The 26,928-nt window shown below is 38.9% G+C and overlaps 1 protein-coding gene across 6 annotated transcripts in view; it reads left to right on the forward strand.

Annotated features, from left to right (window-relative positions):
- LOC133529044 (uncharacterized protein CG3556) overlaps window positions 1-26,549 on the forward strand; it is a 186,881-nt gene extending 160,332 nt beyond the window's left edge. For 3 of the 6 annotated variants that reach the window (XM_061866651.1, XM_061866653.1, XM_061866652.1), the window contains 9 exons: window positions 14,514-14,577; window positions 16,253-16,449; window positions 16,999-17,096; window positions 17,955-18,202; window positions 21,131-21,294; window positions 21,409-21,625; window positions 22,014-22,161; window positions 22,508-22,719; window positions 23,388-26,549. In XM_061866651.1, the coding sequence (XP_061722635.1) occupies window positions 14,514-14,577; window positions 16,253-16,449; window positions 16,999-17,096; window positions 17,955-18,202; window positions 21,131-21,294; window positions 21,409-21,625; window positions 22,014-22,161; window positions 22,508-22,719; window positions 23,388-23,449 (1,410 nt within the window). In that variant the 3' untranslated portion in view covers window positions 23,450-26,549. Of the gene's footprint in view, window positions 1-14,513; window positions 14,587-16,252; window positions 16,450-16,998; window positions 17,097-17,954; window positions 18,203-21,130; window positions 21,295-21,408; window positions 21,626-22,013; window positions 22,162-22,507; window positions 22,720-23,387 lie in introns of all 6 variants that reach the window. The other 3 variants (XM_061866647.1, XM_061866650.1, XM_061866648.1) reach the window with 1 other exon arrangement.
- Window positions 26,550-26,928: the final 379 nt, after the last annotated feature.

Raw genomic sequence — 26,928 nt, forward strand, 5'->3', positions numbered from 1 at the left:
ATTTACGTGTCGAGTTTTGTACTTTCGGTGGTGGATTGTTATATTTATTTGCGTATTTATTTTTGCGGTGGGAGGGTGGGAACATTAATGGCATGTAAAAATACGCAAGTAAGTATAACGGGTTACTCGTAGCACTGATTGACTAGCACGTTATCTTTTCGCGGATTAGCAAATAACATTGTTTGTTTTAATTTTGGTTTTATTATTGATTCTTCGAGTTTCGAGGGTCATTGCGATTTGGATTTTTTGTGTAGTTGCCGCCTTAGGAAAGATCCGTTACCACTCAAGAGCTTTTTTGACCATCTGCATGTGCCATGTGTTCCTAATTGATTACTTTAGTAATGCTTCATGATTATTCAAAAACCGAATGTTATTGAAGGATGTAATTATCCATGTTGTTAGTGGTCTGAAAATATTCATTATGCAAATAAAATACAACCACCTCAGAATATTTGAAATAATGAGATTTGTTTCAATGAGTGTTAAATAACAATACAGTTAGCTATAATGGCTTAAATAAAACAGAATAGGGAAGATTAACACTCTCAGTGCCAAGTGCCCCATTTCCATCACAAAATTAACAAACTGCAGGTGTGTCCTTGGCAGTGAATGTGTTAATTTCATCAATCATGCAATCTATTTAAAATCATCGTCGAGAGCGCCATCTACAATCGGAATGGTTGCCAAACTATATGCAAAAAGGTACGATTTTTTACATGTCTTCCCTATTTATTTTACCTGCCAACTTAGAGCATTAAATGCTCTAAGCCTACCAATATCTCACTTTATGGCTCAGTTTCATTGGTCGATAACTTGGTCGATATAAAGCGTGGGACTCCTCGCTGGCGGTATTACGACTAGTGAAACTCATAAGTCGATAGTTCAGTCGATATACAGCATACGGGTGACTCCCTGCAGGCGGTAAGGTGGTATAACGACTAGTGAAACTCATAATTGTATTAGTTTTGGAAATCCTCCTATCGACCAATGAAACAAAGCCATAATTTAATGAAGTCACAAAAGAAAATCGGTGGCAATGTTACGTTCAACTACTGCAATCGTAAGGTTAAAGATTTAGTTTATTTTCTTTCCATTCCTTCTCATTCCTAGCTTTTATCACGGTTTTATCTCTCGCCTTTTATCTCGTAACGTTTTTTTAACATTTCCCACGCGGACTTTTTTTATGGTTTTTTAAATTGTTCTTGTATCGCAGTTTTATCTCAGGATTACCGGTAGCTTTCTTTTATGGCGGACTTGTTTTTAGAAGTAATTCTTATAGATAAGTTGAGACTTGTTGAGTTGGCCGAAGGTGTTGTATGAAGTTTGTAGGAAAATAAGAGACAATTACTCAATATTACTTCTCTATTTCCCCTACCCAAAGGTTGTCTGGAAGAGAACGCTTTTAAGCGATAAGACCGCCTGTTGTCTGCCTCTACATTTAATCAATTGTTTATTTTTCTTGTATCTTTTTACTGAGGTGTGCCAATAAAGAGTATTCTTCTTCTTCTATTCTGTTTTTGTTATTCAATTGACCAAGACGATGACGTGTCGTGATTAGTAGTTACAGTCCCGTGATAGGTATAGTTACGATTAGTCAGGTATGTGTAAAAAACGAAGGAAAATACCTTTTAAATTTTTGAGGTAATTTAAGTTCCTATATTTATCTTTTGTAATATTTTTTTTAAAAATAGAAATGCCTATATCAGTCAGCAATACTATTCGCTTAGCATCTTACAAACTTCTATGCAGTGGGGGTCACTTTTCTCTACAGTTGACTGTACCTCAGAGGACCTTACAATGTAGTTTTGTTTTGTACACTTGTACTACTTACATTAATTTTGACTCTAAATTGTTGACTATCAAATCATATCTAAAAAGTATTAAACCAAACATTTTTATAACACACCCTTCAATTCAGTTCACCACCGGCCAAACCACGCTCCTACGTTTATTATTGCTCTGGAGCCCTGGAGCCCTAAAGTGTGAAACGTAGCGTCAATCGGGGTCAATGGTCGCGTGTAGCCATAGACTATCTCACAGAGACTCCGTAATTCAATTCCCTGCCAACGTTCAATGTCCATGAGTGCATGACTAATATAGTTGAGAAAAACACTCACTGCACGCGAATACGTAGTGTGCTCTTTGTCACACCTACCTGCGGCGGGCAGCGTCCTGTCTCTTTTTTACTTGCTTCACGTGCAGCGAGTTTTTAACTCAACTCTTTAACTTGTGAAATTCTACCCTGGTAGTTGACTTTGTCTGTGTCTAAGTTTCTTCTTAGAAATACGAGTGTCAAAATTGTTGGGTGTCGAAACATTCTATTTAGATTATCTAGTCTTCGTATTTTTTTAGTTTAACCGGTTGTTATTATGACAGTAATTGATTAACCCTTATATATGGTACGAATCAGTTAAACGATAGGAATTAGATTCATACGTATCTATACAACTATTGTCAAAAATTAATTCTTACAGTCATTCGGACTATAGAACTTAAATATTCATATTTTACACGAGTGGAAAGTATTGCAGTGAAAGCCACCGAGGTGGGGTTTTCCGAACCGAACTTCGAGTTTTTACTGTAACATACAAGTGATCTGTGCGTAGAGCAACATTTCCCGAGGGCAGACACATTGTCCGTAATATCGTGCTGACCATGTAGGGTGTGTAATATTTGATGTGCTTACAAAAACGATACATATGATATTATGAGTCACGACTGACCACCACGTCGTCGTACTAATACGTCATATGTACCACGGTATATGAACACATATAGGTACAATCGAATAGTTAGGTTAGTATCGTAGCACCAATGTGTGACAGTGTCGTCTTACATAATTTAGATGGTCCATCTAGCAGTTGAAGTGGTCTGTGTCATTAGTGGGACATTTCCCGAGGGCAGAAACATTGTCCGTAATATCGTGCTGACCGTGCATGGGTGTGTAATGTTTAATATAACATATGATTATATATATATATATATATGATTATATTTTAATATAATAAGTATATGATTATTAGTGTTGTATTCCTGGCGGTGAGAAAGGTTGCCAGAGCTCAACGAGGGGGAGGGGGGTTTAGGGTCAGCAACGCGCATGTAACTCCTCTGGAGTTGCAGGCGTACATAGGCTACGGAAACTGCTTACCATCAGGCGGGCCGTATGCTTGTTTGCCACCGACGTAGTATAAAAAAAAATGCATTTAATATTATGAGTCGTGGTATACATACATATAGTTACAATGGATCTATATCGGGATTCCTAAACGTTTTTCTCCTATTTTTTCCATTTCCTATTTTTTGTCATAATGATCATTAGTCCTAACTAGCTTAGCTCTTATGCCCTAATTAGTAATTATGGTTTCCCTAAAATGGGATGTATGAAAATGATTTGCCCTAAAGGGTTATTTCCTAATTTGACTTGACTTATTGAATATTTGTTCTAATGTTGTGTTCCATAATAGCAATTTGTCATAATATTTATTTGTCCTAAAGCCTATATGTCCTACTCGTTATTAAACCTAAACTTCGTTTACTTCACATATAGCTTACAGTAAATAATAACCAAAGCGCTTACACGGTAAATACAAAATTAAACTTACAAGCCTTATTGAGCTTACTGTGGGACTTGTCAATTTGTGTAATAATGTCCTATAATATTTATTTATTATTTATTTATTTATTTATCAATGCAAAAAATAATGATTCTAATGATTTTTTCAGCCATCAAGATAATGTATATTGAATCAATCGGTGTAAAATAATTGTTTCTGAATAACCCCTGTCCATTAGCGTAAATGTTAAATAGCAAAAGTATTCCTCGAAAGTCCGAAGAGTACCCATTGATGTTTGAAAGCGTATGGAGCCCTTTATAAGGAAATTGCGTGTTATAAGAGCCCCGGAATGGGATCTTTTGACCGTTCCCCGATCATTGACCCATATCAAAAGAAGAAAACTGGATTCGTCTTTTCTGTTTGTGTTATTTGAGGGTCCCCAGCAAGCTCGGTTCTCCATACACACGTAGTTACGCTCTCATTTCATGACGACTAGCTAGATTTTGATTAGAGCCCTAGATATACCTTATCCTATTGAAAGTTTGTACTTGGCTGCGATATGTTTCGCAATCTCATGGTATCAGTCGAAGGATCCCGTATAATGTACATATAGTTATATACTTGATTACAAATCCAAGAAATTACTGCAGCGAAAAACGAAATCAATACGTTTTCGATCTAATTGTGATAACTATACCACATATTCATAAGGCCTCTTTCCATCAGGCGAAATGAAATGAGAAAAAATACAACGTTAAAGGTGCTTTTAGGCAATACTCTGCAAAGCAGTTATGTATGTGTAGACCTTTTCAAGGAGATTGCGTGTTATAGAAACTAAGGGATGGATCCTTTGACCGCTAGCGTTTGACCCAGATGTGGTGGATGCAAATCTAAATGGAAATCTATTTTGGGTTGACGTTTGTTTATGATAGCCGTGTGTATATAGGCCCATAGCAGACTGCTTCGTACTTCGGAGCGAGGTCCGATGCTGCGATTTTTAACTTATTTGTACTGTCGAATCTCGATTTGTTTCCAAATCCGCATGGTATATCATAATATCAGATTAGCTCCGCCTCTCCGTGCGAAGGTGCGAATCGCCCGACGATGAGTGCTTTCGGACGGTGATGCGGTGCGCACCAAACGCTGTAGTATTTTTTTTTATATATACTACGTCGGTGGCAAACAAGCATACGGCCTGCCTGATGGTAAGCAGTCTCCGTAGTCTATGTACACCTGCAACTCCAGAGGTTTTGTACTTAGACCATTGACATATATCTAAGGACAAGCCTTACTGGCACTAAGAATGGTGCTAGTTCAGTCAATTCACTCAGGAATTCGAGCTAATCGTGCAGTCTAACGCAACTAGTTACTATCAATCGCACGTGTGATGCGAACTCATCAAACAATCGCGTTGTGGCGTTAGACTGCACGATTGGCTCGAATTCGTGTGCGTGTCACCGCTGTACTGGCCCCATTCTTATTGCCCGTAAGACTCGTCCTTAGATATATGTCAATGACGTAGACGCGGTTCGTCGCGCATCGCAGCTTCGGACGAAGATACGAAGAAAACCACACCATCGTACAGTCGTCGTCGCCGAACACGAATTCGTCGCTTCGCACTTCGCAACGATATGCGACGGCAGTGTGAATTACCCCGCAGTGTGAACCTATATCTACATACATACATCTACATACGTTGCTATTTTACGACCACTACCCCAGAGGACAATTCAAGTTTAAAATATCTGAACTTGGTTTGATATTGATTAGACATTACTTGGAGAGTGTCTCCTAAGCATCGAAAAACAAGAGCTAGATGCACTGTGACTAATGTTAAATCAATATCAAGGATTTTCAAAATTCAAATACGTACTTATTTAGGCCAGTACGGTTACCACGAGTAAGCGTTTGACATTTACGTTAGCGACTGCATAAACTCATCGCATTCCCTCTCTGCCTAAGTACTTAGTAGTAAAACACTTAATTGAGGGTACGAATACGAATATCTAACGGTATAAATTTTGTATCTAACGGCTCACTTCGAACAATGTTTAATAGATGTCACATTGATACGATACTGATCCGTCAGTGTCAAAAGTTTTTTTTATATCACGACGGTGGCAAGCAAGCATACGGCCCGCCTGATGGTAAGCAGTCACCGTAGCCTATGGACGCCTGCAACTCCAGACATTACCTCCAGACAACCAAAAACATTACTTTTGACACTGACAGATCGATATCGTATCGCTGTGACATCTTTTAAGTATTAATTTATTTAGAAACCAAACAGTCGTATAAACATATCAACAATGCAATACAAACGATGTACCACAACAAAAGGTAAGTAAGTATTGTTCGAATTGGGCAGTAAGTAATATCCAAGATATTGATTCATCGAAGCTTAAGGTAAAATGCGAGATCATCTTTCACACGCGCTGTTCAAGAAATAAATAAACACATCTCTAAATATGTATTACCGTTCACGTTTCGCTCGCTACACATAAGTTTATATTCTATACTGTTAACTGCCTATTCGTAAACCTTATTTCAAAGCCCATAAAGTCCAGTTAAGGTCAACAGTGTTGTTCGTACAAACTGTATGTAAAGGCATAGATAAATCCTCCGGCGCGCGCTGATCCGTGTTTGATTTGTGCTTGATTAATGGTTCTCTTGTTGTGTTATGTTGCCCTAGTACTTTGACTTCAGCTGGTATGTAGCTAATGGTGCATGTCGGAATGGAATTTCATACAACTCATTTAGGGAATGTTTTGCAAATGGTTGTATAGCATAAACTGGGGGCTTATTCTAATTGTGATAACAGGTTATCAATTTGTTCTGTAATGGATATGATCTGTCAGTGTCAAAAGTGGCATATCTATATCAAATCCAGAACAAAATCATAACTTAATCACACAAAATGACTTTCACATTCATTTCTACGAGCGCTATAACCCGCGTTTTCTACTTTGTGTGTTAAAAGGTTAAGGCCTCCCCGTGTTATTGAAAAAATAAGTTGCTCGAAATGACCCCCCTCGTTCCAGTCACACAAATTTAATCTTCGTTGAAATTAATTTCGCGTAGCCCTCTGCAAAATGTTGTGGTGTATGCTCCTGGTAACATGTTCTACCGCAACCCTTAGTTCTTGTACAGTTTTATAACACGTTTTGTAAATTTCACTTTTTACATAACACGATAAAAATAATATTGTGACAGGTGTGCGAAATTGTATTTAAATCATTTTCAAATATCAATATGCCTTGAAGTTACGAGAAGCCTTTTAAATTATCTCAAACTCAACAACACATCATATAGGTATCAAGAAAAGTACGTACATTCTCCACAGAAAATATATCAAAATATTCGATAGATTAGATTTTCCAATGTAACCGATATTGAGCACGCCTTCGTGAGCGGTAACGTAACGAAGTAAAGCAGCATTTACACGGGTGGCTGCGCGAGCGCCTCGCAATTAGCGCACCAGACGGAAAATTAACTCCTCGCCTGAAATGCTCCCCTGGTACTTCAGCTGATGCTTCAAGCCTTTTAACGCTAAATTTCGTTATTTTTAAGGAACCTATGATAGAGAAGAGGGTGAAATTTCAGCTTTTTTGCATTTTTACGTTTAGTGTGTAGACGGCATAACTCCTCGCCCGAAATGCTCCCCTGGTACTTCAGCTGATGCTTTAAGGTTTATAAGGTACCTGTGATAAGTGAAGAGGTTTAAGTTTTTTGCATGTTTACGTTTAGTGTAGGTACACTCTGTAGTGAAGACAGAAATTTTACTTCTCGTACTTCAAATAATTCAACGAAGAGGGTGCGATTTAATATTTTTTTAAAGTTTCGTACTAAAAGACGAGATTCCACCAGCGTGCAGCACTGTGCGGTACAAGCATTTTTGTACTGAATATGCTTATGCCGCACACTGGTGGAATCCCGCCTTAATTTCTTTAGCCCGCCTTAGATTACAGCGCACTGTGATTTTGTTGCTTCCGCATTGCTATTTTTAAATACAAAATAAAATAAACGCAAAAATACGCTCGTTTCGGGCGCGAATCTCTCACAACTTTATACCTTAAGGTGCCGTAGATTCTGAAGCAGAGTTTTTGCAAAATCGTACCGCTTTTTAGATAACAATACTGTTGCCAAAAATTAGCAATCTTTTTATTAGAATTTTCTCTAGAGACTTCAGCGATTCGAACCCTGATATTTTGACTTTCACTCGAAAAAAAACGAACATAGGTCTGAAACGCACTTTAAAAAAATTGTGTCAATTTATGCACAAAAGCTAAAAATATGAAAATTGGTTCTAAAATGCGCAATCTAATTTTTGAGGGAAATCAGCGATTACTAATATATGACTTACAAAAAATTAAAATTCAAAAACATATCCGCGGTCCAGAGCACGCATATCAATCTCGCTCTCGCTTACGCTCAGTTAGAGTGAGAGTGAGTGAAGAACACGAAGGTATGGGGCTTTAATAGTAACCGATTTAAACTTCAAGTCAACGATCACTGCAAAGAAATAGGCAGATTAGTAATCGTCGGGCCGAGCGAATAAAACGCCAAGTTTAAATGGAAGGGATATTCCAACCATCCATCACTGATCTCACGCGGCTGCTTCGTTATCCGTGGTTACATATACTGGGTTCTTAGATAAACCAGTGCAACGTGACCTATACGACTATCTCATTCACTGATGATCATCAAAACTCTTAGAGCCACTAACAAAACTCAAACGGCCAAGCCACATATTATGACCAAGGTGTACAGTATCTTCATGAGATTTGATAACTTTTTGACAGTGCGAGCCTTATGGTTTCATCGTGGGAACATTTTAGATGAAATTATTTTTGGTGGAATACATTTTTCTAAGACTACAAATTTAAAGTAGAAAGTTAACATGCCGATAAGGATGAAGTACGAAAATTAGGGTTTATTTTATGATCACAGGAAAATTGCATACCTTTACTCATCAAAGGTACCTAGATAGATATTCGTCGCAACTGTACGAATGTTACCATTATAATTATTACATTACAATTACTCGTAGGTACCTTTACGTCCGTACTTAAAAGTTGTCGTGGTTCCCACAATATTTCAATAATTCTATCCTAGACAACAGAACTACGGATGTATAAAGAACCTGGATAGAACGAAACATATTATCATAGCAAACTAGAAAAAAAACCGTGTGCGTATCGGACTACGTATAATTGAGGGTCCCGTACCTTCATACTGCACAAAATCATACAAGCAAAAAGGCGTATCTTCGTCCTTTTCTATGCTTGAAAAATACGCTATCTCGTTGGAGCGAGAAACTGGTCTTCGAGTGGAATAACTCAGCTCTTTACGACAGACGAATTACTCTGTGGTTTCGAGGATTAAGTAACAAATAACCTTCTGTTATCTGGAACCCGTTTCTGGAACAGCATTGGACTAATATTATTCATTCACGACTGGTCTAGTCGTAATATTAAACTAATACCGTTGGAAAAATAGGCGCCTGGATGCAAATGGGAGTGTTGAATACCGATAAATAAATACATACGTTGGGGTTCATAACATAAAATTGAATTTAATGAAAGTAAATTAAGTTAGCTACCCAAAGGTTGTCTGGAAGAGATCGCTCTTTAGCGATAAGTCCGCTTGTTGTCTGCCTCTATCACTAATCAATTGTTTTTCTTTAAGCTGTATCTTTTACTGAGGTGTGCCAATAAAGAGTATTCTATCTATCTATCTATCTAAGTTGGTATGGTCTGTTCGGAAAGAGAAGAGTCGTGGAATGTATTGGACCCCATACATACAGGTACTTCTTGAACGGCAGAATGGAAATGGATATAAAAAATATAAAAAAGAAGCACTAAACAATAAAATTGTTCACGCGCGAGATCCCCGCTATTAACGCGTATAAAAAAGAAATTGGCCGTATTGCGAAGCCGCGCCATGATATCTAATACACTCACTTTGCATACGTGATACCGCGTCGATGAGCAATTCGCTTTCATTGCAGTAGGTAGTGTAATTCCTATAGCATAGCAATAATAGCAATTTCATGTTTCCATGCATGGGCAAATCGGAAGCTTTTTTATTGATACAAAAAATTCCACAGTATTACAGCGAACGACTATACTGTGTTTATAATAGACAGTATTTATACAAACTAGGTACATGATACAGCCTAGAAAGGAAAAACAGAACAAATGTAAGAAAGAAGACTAATACAAGACAGAAGATTCTCGCTTATCCATCGTCTCACAGAACTTCATACATTATTTACACAGATCCATCCAACTACTTGCAAATAGGTACATCACATTCCGGTGCTGATGCGAGGAGCGCGTTAATATATTGTAGGGCGCGGACAAGTGGTGTTTTGCCATGGGACATAGTGCGTGTTTCAGGCACTGCTAATAGGTGACGACTTCGTGGTCGGAAATTAAATAGGGCCTTAGCCTCAGATGGAAAGAACAGGCGTACGAGCTGTGCAACCAGTTCAGGGCAGTCCAGGTCCCCCCATAAGACATTACAAACACTGTCAATAGCCCGTAGTTACGCCTCACCTCTAAGGAATTAAACCCTAAACGCCAAGCAAGAACTTTGATAGGTACAAGATCTAAGATATAAGACTATCGTCCTTTAAGGATGACTCACACGTAAAGCATCCTGGGCACCGGGCTAAGTCGTCTGAGTCGTCAGACACTTCGATTTCTATTTGGCCTATTTATGTATGGAAATATGCAATTGATTTTTCATTTTCGATTTACGAATTGCCATCTTGGCTAGGTCCCAAGGTCACACTATAGTGGCTCTCAAAAATCTATACTCGCCCGTCCTCGTGCAAGTATTATATTAGAACATACGCCGGGAAACTCCTCATCGCCCATTATTGGCTGGTACCTTTCATATGGCTTGCAATAAGATTTCCCTGGTGCCTCAGATATACATATTATATTTTCACTGGCTTTAAGAGTATTTTTGAAGCTTTATTTAAAAGGCGATACGGGAATTAAAGTAATACACATTTACATAAAGTCAGTATGGGAAAATGTGGCATACGAGTAAGTGTGACTGGCCTACACATCAGGGCCGTTAGGGCCGACCTATAGGGGGGGGGGGGGGGGGGGGGGGGGAGTATGGGGCAGTGCCCTAACTCTTAAGAAAAAGAGTCGACTTTATAGGTAAATAGTGTAACTGCTACACATTAGTTGTTTATTGCAAGTTCGTACATTTGCACCTTGCTAACTTGCGTTAAAAGGCAAATGTATGAACTCGATTGTATGAAAAGGAATACTACCTAATCAAACACGCACACGCACACACACACTCACACGCACACACGCACACACATGCACGCACACACACGCACACACACGCACATGCCCACGCACACACACACATTATGTAAATAATAATCTCGTACGTAGGGATTGCAAACCGGATTGATTTTCAATCCGGCCGGATCCGGCCGGATTTTGGCCATAGTCCGGCCGGATCCGGCCGGACCGGATCCGGATTGGTATAGGGATATTAAAGTTAATTAAATGACATATTTTTCTAGTTTTCTGCGTAATACGTATTCCTGAACCTATAATTTGAAGTTAATAAATAACTTCTTAACAATAAAATAGAACTTAGTAGTAGAAAGTGTTACAATGTCAATATTACTTTAAAAACAAAATATGAAATCGGTCATTTATTGTATTTAACCATTCACAAGTGCTCAAATTTTCGTTTACAATTATACATTTGATTAGTTTTCAAAGCCTGATGATGGGATGTGGGTTGGGAATTGGAACTTCTTGAAATGACAAGTTTTCGTAACTGTTCTTTGATTGAATTCTTTGTAACGTTGACATCCATTGTAGTAACAAAAGAAGATATTTTACTTTTAACCAAAATGATATTAAATGCGCTCCAATATTATCTTAGACAATATTACTTAGAGAAAATAGTCGACTGATTTAAAAAAATTGTTTTATCTTTAATTTAGAGAAAAGTACATTGTTCAAATGATAGGAAACAAAATACGACACGACGATCTCATAAGAAAAATAATAGAGTGTAGGATTGAAAACCAACGCGGAAAGGGACTCCCTAAGAAAAGTTACATGGATCAAATAAACAATTGGCTAGACGTAAAGTAGCATGTACCAGAAGATGAAGGAAATAGCATAATATTTATTCAAATTGTAAAGACATTTATCATATATTCATTCACACATATTGATGAGCCCAACTCTAGTCGGTTGAGTATCGCCGACTTAATCCTGCTCATTTGTTTAGTTTAAAATCTTATCACAATATTAACCTTCTCTTTAGCATAAATTACAAATGCCTTCCATGGCATCTCCATCCTTTATTTGTTCCTTCTATTACAGTATTTATGTAATCGTCATATCGTGCCACCAACATGAAAGAAGAAGAAATCCTCTTCTGTTCCCAGTAATCGCCATAATAAATATATTTTTATCTTAGTAAATTTAAACTTTTTCATTCGTTTTTTGTTCTGTTCAACTTCATATCTCTCATCCGTCGTCTTTTTCTCATCTAAAATGCACAGCGCGTGCTGCATTTAGGCGATTTTTTTATTTTACCGGATCCAGTCCGGATCCGGTGATTTTTACCGGATCCGGTAGCTCCTGAAAAGTGCCGGATCCGGCCGGATTACCGGATCCGCCGGACCGGATTGCAATCCCTACTCGTACGCCACTGTTAACACCAAGTTAATACCAACGGTGACGAAACAAAAAAAAATAGGTTACGTTGGTGTAGCCAGCGGCAATAAAAAAAAAGAACATTGCACTAGTATTGGTACATGTTTCATTTCATCTCTAAAGGCTAGTTCAGACTTCACATGACTATTTCCATCTTCAAGCAACACCGGCTTCCGACACGTCGGAAGGGTGGAGCCCAAGCGATATCTTACCGTACAAATCATTTTGCTATTTTTTGCGGGGGGAAACGTGCACACAGTCGCATTTCTCACTCACTACATACAATATCAGATGTGTGAAAAATACATAGAAAATGACACACATCAAAGATTTGTCTTTTGCACATTTCGATCTCTTTTTGTGTACGAACGAGTCACAACATGCACCGCCATAGGTACAGTTGTAATAAATACATATGCTTCGGCAGCGGGGAAATAGTAGGAATGCCGCCTTCTTCCTAGTGTTGCTCGAAGATTTCCAAACTTAGAATTTAAAATTAATTAAACTTAGAATTAGGTGTCTAAGTTCCGGTTAAGGTTTTCTATCAACGATTATCAACATCCAGAGCCCCCCAGGCTCTCTGAGCGAGTCGTAGAAGAAACACAAGAAAACGCTAAACATAAAAAGCACTTACATATTAAATTACATTGGAAACTTAAATTTTAGACGAGGTATTCTGAAGCTTCTACTACCAGGCACGGCACCCATAAACATAGCAGTAAATAAACCAAGCCTTTCAACGCGATGACTAATCATAAGGCGCTACAAAATACAATTTATTATCCTATTATTATAAGATATTCTTCGAAATGTAAGCGTATTTTGTTTGGCAAAAGCAAATATTGTAACGTCGTGAATAGCGCGCCGTCTCGAGTGGGTACGGATAATGTTCGACACACTTTATTTTTCGAGAGCTGTACTAAAATTGTGTAGCTATCGATCTAGTCTACAATTTCAATATCCACTTAGCATACGAAGCTACGAACCGATGCTTTTATGGCTTAGTGTAAAAATAAAATGCTTTAATGGATGCAAATAACGTTTTAAAAACCTTTACGCTGTTCGTGAATATGGCGTCACTTAAGGATTCATAAAGGGACTGTGCCGAAAATAGAGTGGGTACAGTTTTGTAACGGTGCCTATTTTATATTTATCATTTATAGTATGCCAGGCCAATTCCAACAATATAATATCTAACATGGATCTGGGCTATAACCGCGAAAATCGAAGTTCGTCAATTGCGGGAATTTTTCTCTGTTACTCTAATTACGTCTTAGTGAGGGTAAAAGAGAAAGATGCCCGCAATTTGCTAATTTCGGTGTTCGCGGTAGGCCCCCTGACATCATTCCATATTTTATTAGCTGTTGTAAAGCAATAGCTGGACCTTTACAAGCAGCACGTGGACTACCGGCCGGTGACTCCAAAATGGTGGTTAAATGCTTTTCAAGATTAATTCACCATTCCCTGCATACTACCATATTAGTTTACTGTATATTAAGTTATCGATAGGTATTATACTTTAATAGTACATTACGATACAAGTGCGAAAAATAGGAAATTCGAAACGAGTGGCGATAAAATAAAACACGACCGAAGGGAGTGTTTTAAATCGACACGAGTTGCGAATTACCTATTCGCACATGTATCGTACAACGTTTTACAGTGCATATGTCCCTTTAAATGTTCGACACAGTTACGTAATATGCTAATTTTCGCACTAGTGCGGTAAAGTAGCACCATATGTACTGTAAACAATATTAATGAATAAAAAATAAAAGGAATTAATCACGTGGCTAACTATCAAGATGGCACTCGAACCGGAAGTTATTCAATCTGTTTCCAATATGATCCTGATCTGTCAGTGTCAAAAGTGATTTTTTTGGTTGAAGAAATTTCATTTTTGATACTGACAGATCAGTACATGATATATTATGTCAGAAACAGATCGAATAACTAATATTGGAATTTGGAATACGCCTGATACCTACATCAAAGAGAATTTTAAATAGAGGTGGATTGTCAAAGAAAACTTTGTAGCCACAGTAAATTTACTGCCATCTTTCGACACATGATTAAAACTTTTAGAACGCCATTTGACTTTGATCCTTATTCTTTCACTGATGTGTGTTAAATTTGTTAAATATCATTTTATATCAAAAAGCCTTTTTAAAACTCCGTTTTCTGAACCACTTTATTCATAAATTTCGATTTATTCATACATTTACTTGTATTTCTTTTGTTACAGATGATCAGCATGGCCCGTCACCTGTTCAGCCTGTGTGCGCTGCTGGCGCTGTCGGCCGCCCGAGGTCAGACTGGTGAGTCGCGCATCGCATGCGCCAAACTTAACACCGGCTGTATACACTTGTCGAGAGCCAGGCCGAGAACGAGTGTGTACTAACTGCTCTCTTGTCGTCTCGTCTCGCCCTTCTCCGAATGAGTCGGGTTTTTACCGAGACTTTCGGCGAAATTCTCTTAACGAGTGTGTACAGCCGACATTGTCACTCTATACCAGGGGTTCTATATGACTTGTAAGACAAAGGGCAAAGTGATGTCAATTCGTGCTTGCATTTCGTCCGTACTCCGAGCGAGACACACTGGCGAATGATAACAAATAACATCATTTTTACCATCAAAATACATAAGTTCGAAATGCGGTTTTTCAATAAAAAAAACACAAGTAAGAGTAGACAGAATACTGTCTGTGTCTAAATGCGAAGGCCGAAGGCCGAGCTCCGCGTAGGGCCGAAGGCCCGAAGTGTCCAGGAGGTCAGTGCTCAAACACAGAACAATAGTGCAAGTGTCTAAATGCTTCTAAATGCGAAAGCCGAAGGCCGAGCTCCGCGTAAGGCCGTAGGTCTGAGGTGTCCAGGAGGTCAGTGCTCAAACAAAGAATAATAGAATAAGTGTCTAAATGCGAAGGCCAGTCTTTAAACACAGAACAAAAGTATAAGTGGCCGAAGGCTGTATAAGCACTGGGAAGAAGGCCCTCTCCGCTACCACGGACCCACTGAGTACGAGCGCCCCCCTCCCTACTACTATCCCGGACCAAATGATAGACAGTAAACTGGCCCTCACGGAACTAGACGACCTGCTGAAGTACTGAGACCGCTCCGCGCGGACCTGAGAACGAAAAGGTTATAACTACCATAAGTAATGAGCGATTTGAACTCTATGCGGTTCGCGCAAGACTCAATTTAAGGCCGAGCTCCGCGTAAGACATATACTGAGTAAATAATTAAATATCCCCGTCTAAATACTTATACTTAGTTCAACCTTCATATGTACTTAGAGCTCTTTTATTTAATAAGTATATGCCTGCTATGTGCCTACTATTGCATTAAGATTCTCGTATAATTCGGGGCGAGAAATCAAATGGTAAGGCTATATTCAATTATCCACCTGTTCACTCACACCAATAACAATTCGTCAAATAACCCTTGGGGCCGCTGAGGCGCTGACGCTAGAACCGTCAAGAGTAAATTGGCTCTAAGTGATTTTTCATGCCTATAAAATATGTACCTGTTATGCATTTTTATCCTTAGAACGTTATCAAGTTGTACGATCTGATATCGGATGTCGGATACGACCACAAAGAAGAAAAGTCTAAAAAATGCCTTTTTATCTTCTTCTTCTTCCTCGCGTTGTCCCGGCATTTTGCCACGGCTCATGGGCGCATGGGCTCCGCTTGGCAACTAATCCCAAGAATTGGCGTAGGCACTAGTCTTTACGAAAGCGACTGCCATCTGACTTTTCAACCCAAAGGGTAAACTAGGCCTTATTGGGATTAGTCCGGTTTCCTCACGATGTTTTGCTTCACCGAAAAGCGACTGGTGAATATCAAATGATATTTCGTACATAAGTTCCGAAAAACTCATTGGTATGAGCCGGGGTTTAAAAAAACGGGGGACAACACGAAACGCTCTTAGTGGCGAGATTAGGCATAAGAGTGTCAGTCTACTAATATTTCGCTTTTTTTTTTAGAAACCGAACCCCCTACCACCGTCACCACCAAATCGCCACCCACCACCACCACAGCGGCGACCACCACCGTCGCCTGGGAGACCAAGACCCTGAACGAGGGCCAGGCCATTCAAAAGGCTTTGCAGTATCTGCTGCAGCATCGGCAGCCGGATTGGGGCTGGGGAAATGATACGCATGATGTCATGCTCACTCTTCAGGTGGGTTTTATAAGGATCTCTTATAATGATCTGCCTCTCTGGTACCTGTGCCAGTGTCTACGAGCCAGATAGACACATCTGTCAGACAGATCTGACCGTATACAAGGATATACGTAGCTAAGGAGCTTGTAGCTAGCTGTGCCCGCGGTTCCACCGCGTGCGGGTCGATAATAAACATAGTAACTTAGGTACAGTCGCCAAAGGTTGTTAGGTGTTTACAAATATCTGAACAAAGCCTCCACTGTCGAGAAGTGCATGTTTAGATATCTTTGAGCACCTTGGACGCTGCGCGTCAGGCGGATTGGAGCCGGGGAATATACGCATGATGTCCTCCTCACTCTTCAGGTGAAGGTTAGAAAGATGCGGAAAGGCGAGGAGGTGTTCATTGTTTACCTGGCACGTGACTCATCGAGATACATGTGCTAGCCCGATCCTAAAGTAATTTTGGTTTGCAACTAATTAAACAAAGGTTTGATTTCGGTTTTATTCAACTCCAAATAGAATGCAGTGATTTTGTAGGCACATAATGTAATGAATTATTTGTTACAGCTTGCAAACAATACTGGGAAGGAGATAGAGCAGCAGGGATTGGAAATGCAACTCTCTGCCAAACAAATGGAGATCGAGATTCTACTTATGATGTCAAAGTAAGATATTTCATCATTTAAGTACATGTCTTATATATAATTGTATTATAGGGACATTTGCCAAGTCAGCTCATATTCAAGTGCGCGTGTACCGCGATATGAGCTGACTAGGCAGTGCCCGCGGCTACAGTGCGGGCCCCCCCCGCTACATGTAAACCAGTCTCACCTTAACCATCGGTCATATAACACTTGTCGATTTTCATGTAATTATAATATAATATAATCAGATCAGTAAATACAGTGTTTCGTTAACCTCGCTACCCCACCTTCGGAACTATACAATATAACCCTAAAGTATAAATATTATACGTTTGCCCAAGATCGAAATTTGCAAGAAAAGACGATAGAGAAATTATTCTGATCACTAGATTTACTAACCCAAAAACATAAACATTTAAAGAGTTTTTAATAATATCCTTCGAGTTGTACTAAAATCATATCTCTATTGTAAATCCTGAACTAGTGTTCAAGCTAGTGGTTAGTTGTAGGAAGGCCCTGCCCCAGAATGTATGACTAAACGTTTGGAAGCGGTGGTGGCCGAGTGGATATGACGTCCGACTTTCAATCCGGAGGTCGTGGGTTCAAATCCTGGCTCGTACCAATGAGTTTTTCGGAACTTATGTACGAAATATCATTTGATATATACCACTAGCTTTTCGGTGAAGGAAAACATTGTGAGGAAACCTGCGTACATCTGCGAAGAAATTCAAAGGTGTATGTGAAGTCCCCAATCCGCATTAGGCTAGCGTGGGGACTATAGCCCGAGCCCTCTCGCGCATGAGAGGAGGCCTGTGCCCAGCAGTGGGACGTAAATAGGCTGAATTATTATTATTATTAAACGTTTTGTGACATCAACAGGCACCATGAGTCTCCCCCACCGCTGGCCCGCCTCGCTGCCTACACCCTCGCCCTCGGTGCTCTCTGCAAAGACCCTCGTTCCTTCCACGGCCGCGACCTGGTAGCAGCGTTGCTCCACCGTGAACCTCCGCACGACTTCGACTTCGCCTATGCTACTTTAGCCGCCTGTTCGTCTGCTGCCCATGTCAGACGTCGTCATATCAGGCGGCTGCTGGATATCGCTAATGCTGCTGCTGATCATAGCCTTGGTTAGAATTTACTTTTATAACTGGTAGCCTCACCTTAGGCACTCTCTGCAAAGACGTGTGCCTTCCATAGATGTGACCTAGCTGGTAGGTAGCACCACTACTCCATCGCACAACGCGACGGACTTTGACTTCATACAACAACAACCGTGGCGGCCTGTTCATCTGCTACTCATGTCAGACGTCGTCATATCAGGCGGTTGCTGGATATTGCTTATGCTGCTGCTGTTCATAGCCTTGGTAAGATTTTTAACACTTTTTTGTGAGTAATAGCCAGCTCTATCTCTGTATCTTTAGGTTTTTAAATAAAAGTTAACAAAATGTACCCTCAAATGGCTCCTTAAACCTGTCGAGGGTAAATGAAAACATTACATGATCCAATAATGTAGGTTAAAGTCAGGTCGTTCAGCGACAGATTCAAGCGGTTTTGTATTTGGTTGGTTAACCAATAAATGTTATAACTACCCGAAAATGTACAAATTGTTTGTTTACTTTTATTTAAATACCTAAAGATACAGAGTTATAGTCGCTTGCGAATACCCGCATTCCTTCCACGGATGCGATCTATTTCAGAGCATTTTCTCTCTCTCTCTCTAAATTCTATTAATACACGAAGTGTTTCGACATTTAGAACTGTTTTAATATTTTTGGTTGACTGGTATAAACAACCAAAAATGTTACCCCACCACGAACCCCCACACGATTTTTACTTCTATTCGTTTGCCGCGCATATCAGGCGGTTGCTGGCAAAGGCGGCGCTAGGCGTTGGCGACGTGGGCCACTGCCTACGGCCTCGCGGTCCGAGGGGCCTCGCGCCTCAAATACATGTAACTGGGAAGCAACGTAAAAAAATATTAGTTATTTCTTGCGCCACCAGAGGGCCTCGCTAAATGTACCTTGCCCACACTAAATTTTGGTCTTGCCCCGCCACTGGTTGCTGGATATCGCTAATGCTGCTGCTAATCATAGCCATGGTAGGATTCGAAAACTGATAGCCTTAAATGGCTAATGCCGCTGATCAGCCTTGGTCAGATTAATAAACGCTATCTGTTAGTGATAGCCTCGCTCTGCATAAATCTACGATCCTTCCACAGACACAGCCTGGTAGTAAACTTGAATCACTCACAACAGCTAACAAGTAACAACTCATAAACTTAACACTTGACTCATAGCTATCTAATTTCATCACAAAACGCATCCTACAACAAAAACTACCAGGGTAAACACACCTTGGTTCTCTTAGTTAAACAATATTATTTATGTAGTTAGTTGCTTTCCCGATGAAATGTGTTATATAACTCGCGGTGCAGTACATTTTACCTAACATCAAATGAGGTAGTTCTGTTTTTTTAATATGTTGGTAGTGATGAAATGGTAATAACAAATCCCAGTTTTCGACCTCGAAAGCCCTTGAGATCATTGTAAAGTACATAAAAATCTATTCAATATTGGGAATTTTTCCGTTTTTGTAAAAAAAATCCACAGAGTTACGGCAAAATTCACTATGCACACTTTCAAGAAGATGAAATTTGCAATTAATTGACAATATAGTCTTAATAGTTTTAGTGAGCCAAATAGTTTCTACGGCTTCTCCAAGGTTTGCAAATTTTGAATTAACTGTAACTGCAAAAAAGGTTGTACCAGCAGTTGTGGTTGCAGGGAAGCAGGACTCACATGCTCAGCTGTTTGCATCTACAGCAATGGTCAATCCTGCTAGATTATACCAGACCGGAGATGCGTGCCGACATTGAAAAACCATTCATTGATGATCCACCATCAGATAACGATTTCGGCCTGCCTGATCAGTTTGACGAAAAAATGCTACCACATACGCTAGGTGCAAAAGAAGTGCTGTGGATTCAGAGGACAAGCGTGGTCCATCAAAGATATACAAGAGATGCGAGTTATAACAAGTTCCCTCACCGTAGGTACTGTATATTATACACACAATGATCCGAAGGGTTTTTGAGGTGGAAAACTTGGATTTGTCATTACTATTTCATCACTAATAACATATATAAAAAAACAGAACTACCTCATTTAATGTAAGGCAACACCTCTTTTTTGGTACGATTTCCATGTATTACAGCTGTGATTATGCAGTTCAGTTAAAACTACTTTATAACTTTTTTACGTAAGTACCTACTCCTTAAATAATATTAATCAATGCCACATCAAACGCCGAATAATATCACGAAATGCTCTGTGTTGATGGGATCAAAAGTATTGGCATTTCATACTTGACTTGGTAGAAAACAAAAAGAAAAGCCCCTTTGGCAAAGTCTGGTTTTCTCTTACAAACACTACGAATAATCGTCCTCTTATTTTCCGGGTAGACGCTTCAAATAAGGAAATAATCTAATCATTCGCTGGAATGTCTTGATTGGATAAGGGGACAAACAACAAGGAAAAGTGGTGCAAATAAATAAATTGGTGAAATCCGTCCCCCATCTAATTCGATTTTGATTTTGATTGATGTCACGGTCACTAACATTCCTTATGCAACGGTAGCTATGATACAAATGATAAAAATATAGTTGCAGGAATTTAAAACAATATTTTATATATATCAGTTGGTGCTGTAATTTGAATCTGTGTTTATGATTGTCTAAAGAATTTAAATGTGAAATGTAGTTTTAGATACTTTTATTAAAGTTCCTTTAGTTTTTAATTAGATTTCGATTCGAGTTTGTCTTTCCTGTAGGCCAGATCTAGATGCATCTTTATTGTAGTTGCCTAGCTGTAGCAAAGTCCTTCGAAAATGCTTCGTAGAGGCGTATTGACATTGGCGGTTAGTGAATTGGAGAATTGGGAGCATACAAATTCTAATTCAGGTTTTATTATATACACGCGGATTTATCACACCAAACAAAATTGACACCAGAGGATTTTTTCGTATTCAAGCTAGATTAAAATCTATCTGTATTACAGATACGATTTCAATGGTGATCTTGGCGTTGCGCTGCGTGGTCCAAGACCACCGCCACCGCAGTTTGCTCCATTTCGTGCGGCGCCCCATGGCCGGCCTGGCGCGCCAGCAACACCCTGACGGTGGGTTCGGGACGCAGCTGACAACCACCGCTCTGGCTATACAGGTATGGGCCGTAGTTTGGAGACGCTAATTAGAGATTAGATATTCTTCTTGTGTAAAGAGACAAGATAGGCAATCAATATGCAATTATTTACTTTCAAACTAAAATTCTCTTCAGGCTCTAGAAGACTCCGATAGTGGACCAGGTGCGCATCAGCACTGGAGCCTACCTTCAGCTCGCAAATGGCTGCTGGAGCGACAACAAGCCGATGGCGGTTGGGGCGACGTTCGTGATACTGCTGCTGCCGTTGCTGCCCTCACTCCTGCTTCCCTAGCAGCAGTCAGGCCACCGCATTGCCGGAACAAGCTGCAGGACAACCGAAATGATTCGCTAGGTACGTGATCCACTGTATCTTCAAGCTATAAATAAGTCTCTTGCACTTAATTCTTCTAAATGAGTGACAACAAGCTACGGCGTTTGGAGCGTCGTTCGTGATACTCCTGTTGCCGTTGCTGCCCTCACTCTTGCTTCCCTGGCAGCATACATACTACGACATTGCAGGAACGAGCTGCAAGACAACCGAAACAAATCGCTAGGCATAAAGTTGTTAACAGCTAAACGTCTCTTCAATTGCTAGATCTCTTTATTGGATAACATTTCATCCCCTCAAACCGTCATAGTCTTAATTTTTCAAAAAAATTCTCAGCATCATTTCTATTACTCCCTTTCTACAAATGATTTGTATCATGATAATGAATATTTTAATCGTGGTATTTCATCAGATAACAACAACGGCGACGGCAGCCTGAAGATGTCATACCTGTCGCACACGAGCAACGAGTCCGACGCGCGCAACGTATCCTTCACCTACACTCTATGGCTCGGCACTAATGTCACCGAGAACTACACTCTCTACATGATGGCTCCAAGGTACGGCATGTCTCATGTAATGTTACCCTGTGTCACTGGTCCAAGCAAACTTGCTTCACTTCCTGAGAGCACAAACGCTGAGGCTCGGCACTAATGTCACCGAGAACCCTCTACATATTGTACCGTGACTTTTTGAGCATCGTGATAATGGAATCAAACAGACCATTCGCATTTTTTTTTTCTTCCTAGAGGTTGTCCCGGTTTATTGCCACGACACATGGGAGCCTAGGATCCGCTTGGCAACCAAATTGCTCTTTTAAATGTTAACATTGTAATAATTGTTTTTTCCCCTCCCAAACAACATACGACTGGCACATAAAAACCATAAATATTTTACTAATTTCAGAAACATCTCCTTCTACCACGTAATGCAAATGGCTGCCGAACAGGACCCGAAGTTCAAATTCGAAGCCAGTGAGTGGCCGAACGGGCATTACGTCCACACGCTTGCTGGACATAAGGAGGAACCGATGGGTTACCATTATTGGCTGCTGTATCGTCTGACTGAGATTCCTGACCCAGCCAGCCCACCTGGCAACCAGCTTGTTGCTCCAGTTGGTGAGTATCCTACAAACTCCTGAAAGTCCCGAACTCTTGACAGGCTGAACCCTTGGTATGACATTACTAGTTCCTTTACTGCGTTACTGAAATTCCGGACCGGCTAGCTCATCGATCGTGACTGCCGTTGGTAAGTTTACACAACAACCAGGTTCGTGTTGGCTGCTGTATCGTTTAACCAAGATGTGCGGCTCAGCCAGCCGGTCTTGTTTCGAACTGGTAAGTTTTAAGAGTATGAATGTCTACCCCTAGTCACTCGCAAAGCAGATTGTAAACGAACTTATCGTAATAAAACAAGATGATCTGACCAAATTTGCACGGCCCTGAACATTAAGTTTCACACCACATTTCATGATGCCAAAGACCGCACATTATCACAATCAAGCAGAAAATTATGCTACAGCAGAAGAATCACGTCTCTCACGAATGAGACAAAAGACCTAGAACGCTTGATAGATGGAATGAAGAGGATTTTCTTCTGACATTTTTTTAGTTTACGGCATCATTTTTTACCCTGAATTTTAGAAGCCAAACTTTAATAACTCTTTTTACAAGGTGACGCACAATTGACCTACTTGTTCCTTCATATCTACTTGAACATTTATATTGTAAGCTATCTTTTTGTCTGTTCTGTCATATCTAAATGGTTATTCCTTTCCCTATTTCAGGTGTCGACGATCTCTTGGTAGAGGACGGGGAGCATTATCTCTTCTGGTACAAGAAGCTGTAAATCTGTATTTTCCTTTGCCGCGCTATCAGCGGCTCTTAGATCGTAGGTATCTTGGAGGACTTTGCTAGAAACTTAATAGTATTATAACGGAGGCACAAACCTAGCAGAGAAAATAATTCGACCGCAATTATCAATTTTTGCAAACTTATGCACAAAATTTAAAAGTGGTTAACAAGAGAGTATAATAACATTGTGAGGAATTTTGTCTGATTCTAATCTGGCCGAGATATGCCTCTGGGTTATAAGGCCACACAGCCGTCGTTTTGGTCTGTCGTGTCTGATACTTAGTATCTACATTTGAGAATTTACGCCAATCATGCATTTCAGGATTGTGGGCAAGAGAAGCTAGAGAAATTTAGTGTCATTAAAAACATCATATCTTCATAGAAATTTGATATTAATTATGACATTGCCACACTTTATTATAAATGGTTTACAGAATTATTTTGGTCCGACACTACTCTAAAATCCCTCGTAACATGTACACAAACTAAAGACAAATTGAATTTGCGAACGAAATATTTGACATCTGCTGTTCTAATAATAGTATCAAATTAGGATCTAGTATTTTCTTCATTATACCGGCTCATTAGTATCTAAACTATTTATTTCTTTGCTTAGGATATTGACGAGATGTCACGCATACCAAATCTTTAGTGTAGTCCATTAATCAAAAGACTTAAAAACTTAGTCAATCCAACTGTTAAATAAAACCATGTCAATCAATAATTTTCAAATGTCGCTAAGGCGATTCACCCAGCCCCAGTAAAAACCACCTATTATGTAATTTTTTTGGCATCGTGGTATCTGTGTGTGAATCGCCTAAGAAACAATGGCAACAGACTTTAACTAATATGGTTTACAAGTCTTTGTTTAAGAACAATACTTTTAATGTAAATAATTGTGTCAATGTTGGTATTTGATTGTAACTTCGAGTAAGTAGTATTTTTTTCAAACGTTGATATGTAAAATTCAGAAAAAGGGTTTTTACGTCCCGGATAATAAAACGACAGATTGGTAGAGGAAATTAGAGCAATGGAACTACAATTTTTATACAATTTTATTAGGTATCTGGGACATAATAACAAAGTTTACTCGAGTTGCTAAAAGTAGACTCTATGCCGCATGGATTTAAGTATAATTTCGAGTAAATTTTATGTGTAAAAAAAACAGGCAAAATAAAATATTATATCTATATTTCTTGCTTAGTTGAAGTTTTATGGTTTTATATTTTAAATCAAGCATTCGTTTATTTACTTAAAAAGTGTAATTTTACTAAGTTAAAGTTTAAAAAGTTGTAAAATTTACAGTGACTTGTATTTATTTACGAAGTCAAATCATACCCAATAAGTAAACATAGCAAACATTGTTTAGGAATTAAAACAATTAATAGAAAATCTTACATAATTCTGATACCATCATTTTTATACTTCAAAATATTGATGTTACTGTTAAAATTGTCGTTCTGATAGAAACTGAGTTAGTTGGGCTGCATGTACATTTAGCTCTAGAAACCTACAGTGAACTTTCCTTACATTGTGACAGTGGAAGTGGTTTATTGCTGCCAAGCGATTATAATCTTTATGCTGTGGTAAAAAAGATAATAGGCAATATCAAAATAAATTATTCGAATTATTAAAGAAACTGTATAATACATTTTTCTACTCGTCGACTGTAATGGTTGAATTATAATTTCGTATACCAAACTGTAATTGCGTAATTTTCATGTATGGGCTCTCTCAACTATAATATTCAAAAGCAAACGCTGTAGTCAACTATAATGATATTGACAAATCACGTGGCGCCGCGGTCCAGTGAAAAATACACCATGTACCTAATATTCACATATTATGCACACGTTGATGTCTTAAACAGAGATACTTCCCTTATTTTTTTTAATACAGTTGCTCAAAAAGTACTTCTTTACGTAGCTGTTTAGCGTGCGGAAAGTTGGATTTCGCGAACTAGTGCTTTTTACTTTTCCACTTGTTCCAATTCATGACTACTTTTAATGTTAGTTTCTTTTAAAAGCCGTAATCAACATAAAAACCTACTGTTAATGTAAAAATAATAAATATAAGCATATTTCATATTTTATTACTTACCACTTCATCATTATAACACGTTTATTTTTTTAATATTGATTATTGAAAAACCGTTCTTAAGAAGTTGTCTGAATGGAACGGAATAGCTGCCGAAACGCCTGTCAAAGCAGAGGCATTTTTTCTTACTACAAGAATGTTTTAAGTTTTCAAAGGCAACATTCGATATTGTTTTCGTGCAATTTAAATATACGATACACAAATAATCGTAAATAACGATACTTAGGTAATAATAGTATAATATTTTATATTTACAATTGTTTATGTCTTATAGAACATGCATAAAAAAAGTACTTGTTGTTTTTCTTATTTTTTCGCAAATGTATTAAAAAACGTCGTTCGATACACGTGCGGAAATATCATTCTTCACTCGTTCCGAGTCTTGTCACTCGCCTACGGCTCGTGGCAAGATATCTCGGTACTCGTGAAGTAATGACATACTTTCCGCACTAGCATCGAATTCTCTATCTTTAATTTTATATTAGGGACATACAGTAGAAAAAGTATTATTTTAGATGACTTCTAAAAAGTATTGTATGCAAAAGTGATATTACCAAGATTTTGCTTTTAGAGTGTCATTATGAACGTCATATTTTCATTGAAATTTGTCCCATGACATTTATTTATTTATTGTACAAAAAGCAGATAGAAATCGCAATTTAAAAAGAAAAATGTGTTAGTGTGGCCAAGATGTTCACAAATGTCTGAGCAAGCGTCTGTTATCAAGACCTTGAAGTGGATGTTCAGATATTTTTGAGCACCTTGGCAGCTCATATCTGATGGCCATAAAATGAAAGCGAATTATATACTGAAGGAAAATTGTATGGCAGTAATGAACTATTTCGATTAGTGGACATTTCTACGTGTAATCTTCAATAGTAATAGAATTTAATAATCATTTTAGACGAGACTGAAATGACTCAAATATTAAGTGCATTAGTATGACATTTTTATTGTACCTACTGAATGGTTCTTAATAATAAACTATTATAAAACTATTGTTGTTATTTATTTATTCTCATAAACCCCGTCCTCGGGCCCATTTCTCGAACGGTAGACAAGTATTATTAGTGTTGCCATGGTTACCAATACGATTTGACAGTTTTTGGACTAATAATATTAGTCTAATACAAATAACCTAATATTAGTCTAATATAAATACCTTGGTTCCGTGCTGCACGAATCTGGTGAAATCGATCACGACGTCCAAGCCCGAATAAGTGCTGCTTGGGCAAAATGGCGAGAAGTAACCGGTGTCATCTGCGATCCTAGGATACCGGTTAAGCTAAAGGGCCTTGTGTACAAGAGCATCATCCGCCCAGTCCTAATATATGGTAGCGAGACCTGGCCTGTCCTCGGAAGACATGTCCAGCAGCT

This window comes from Cydia pomonella, chromosome 20 (assembly GCF_033807575.1).
Source record: "Cydia pomonella isolate Wapato2018A chromosome 20, ilCydPomo1, whole genome shotgun sequence".
Lineage (NCBI taxonomy): Eukaryota > Metazoa > Arthropoda > Insecta > Lepidoptera > Tortricidae > Cydia > Cydia pomonella.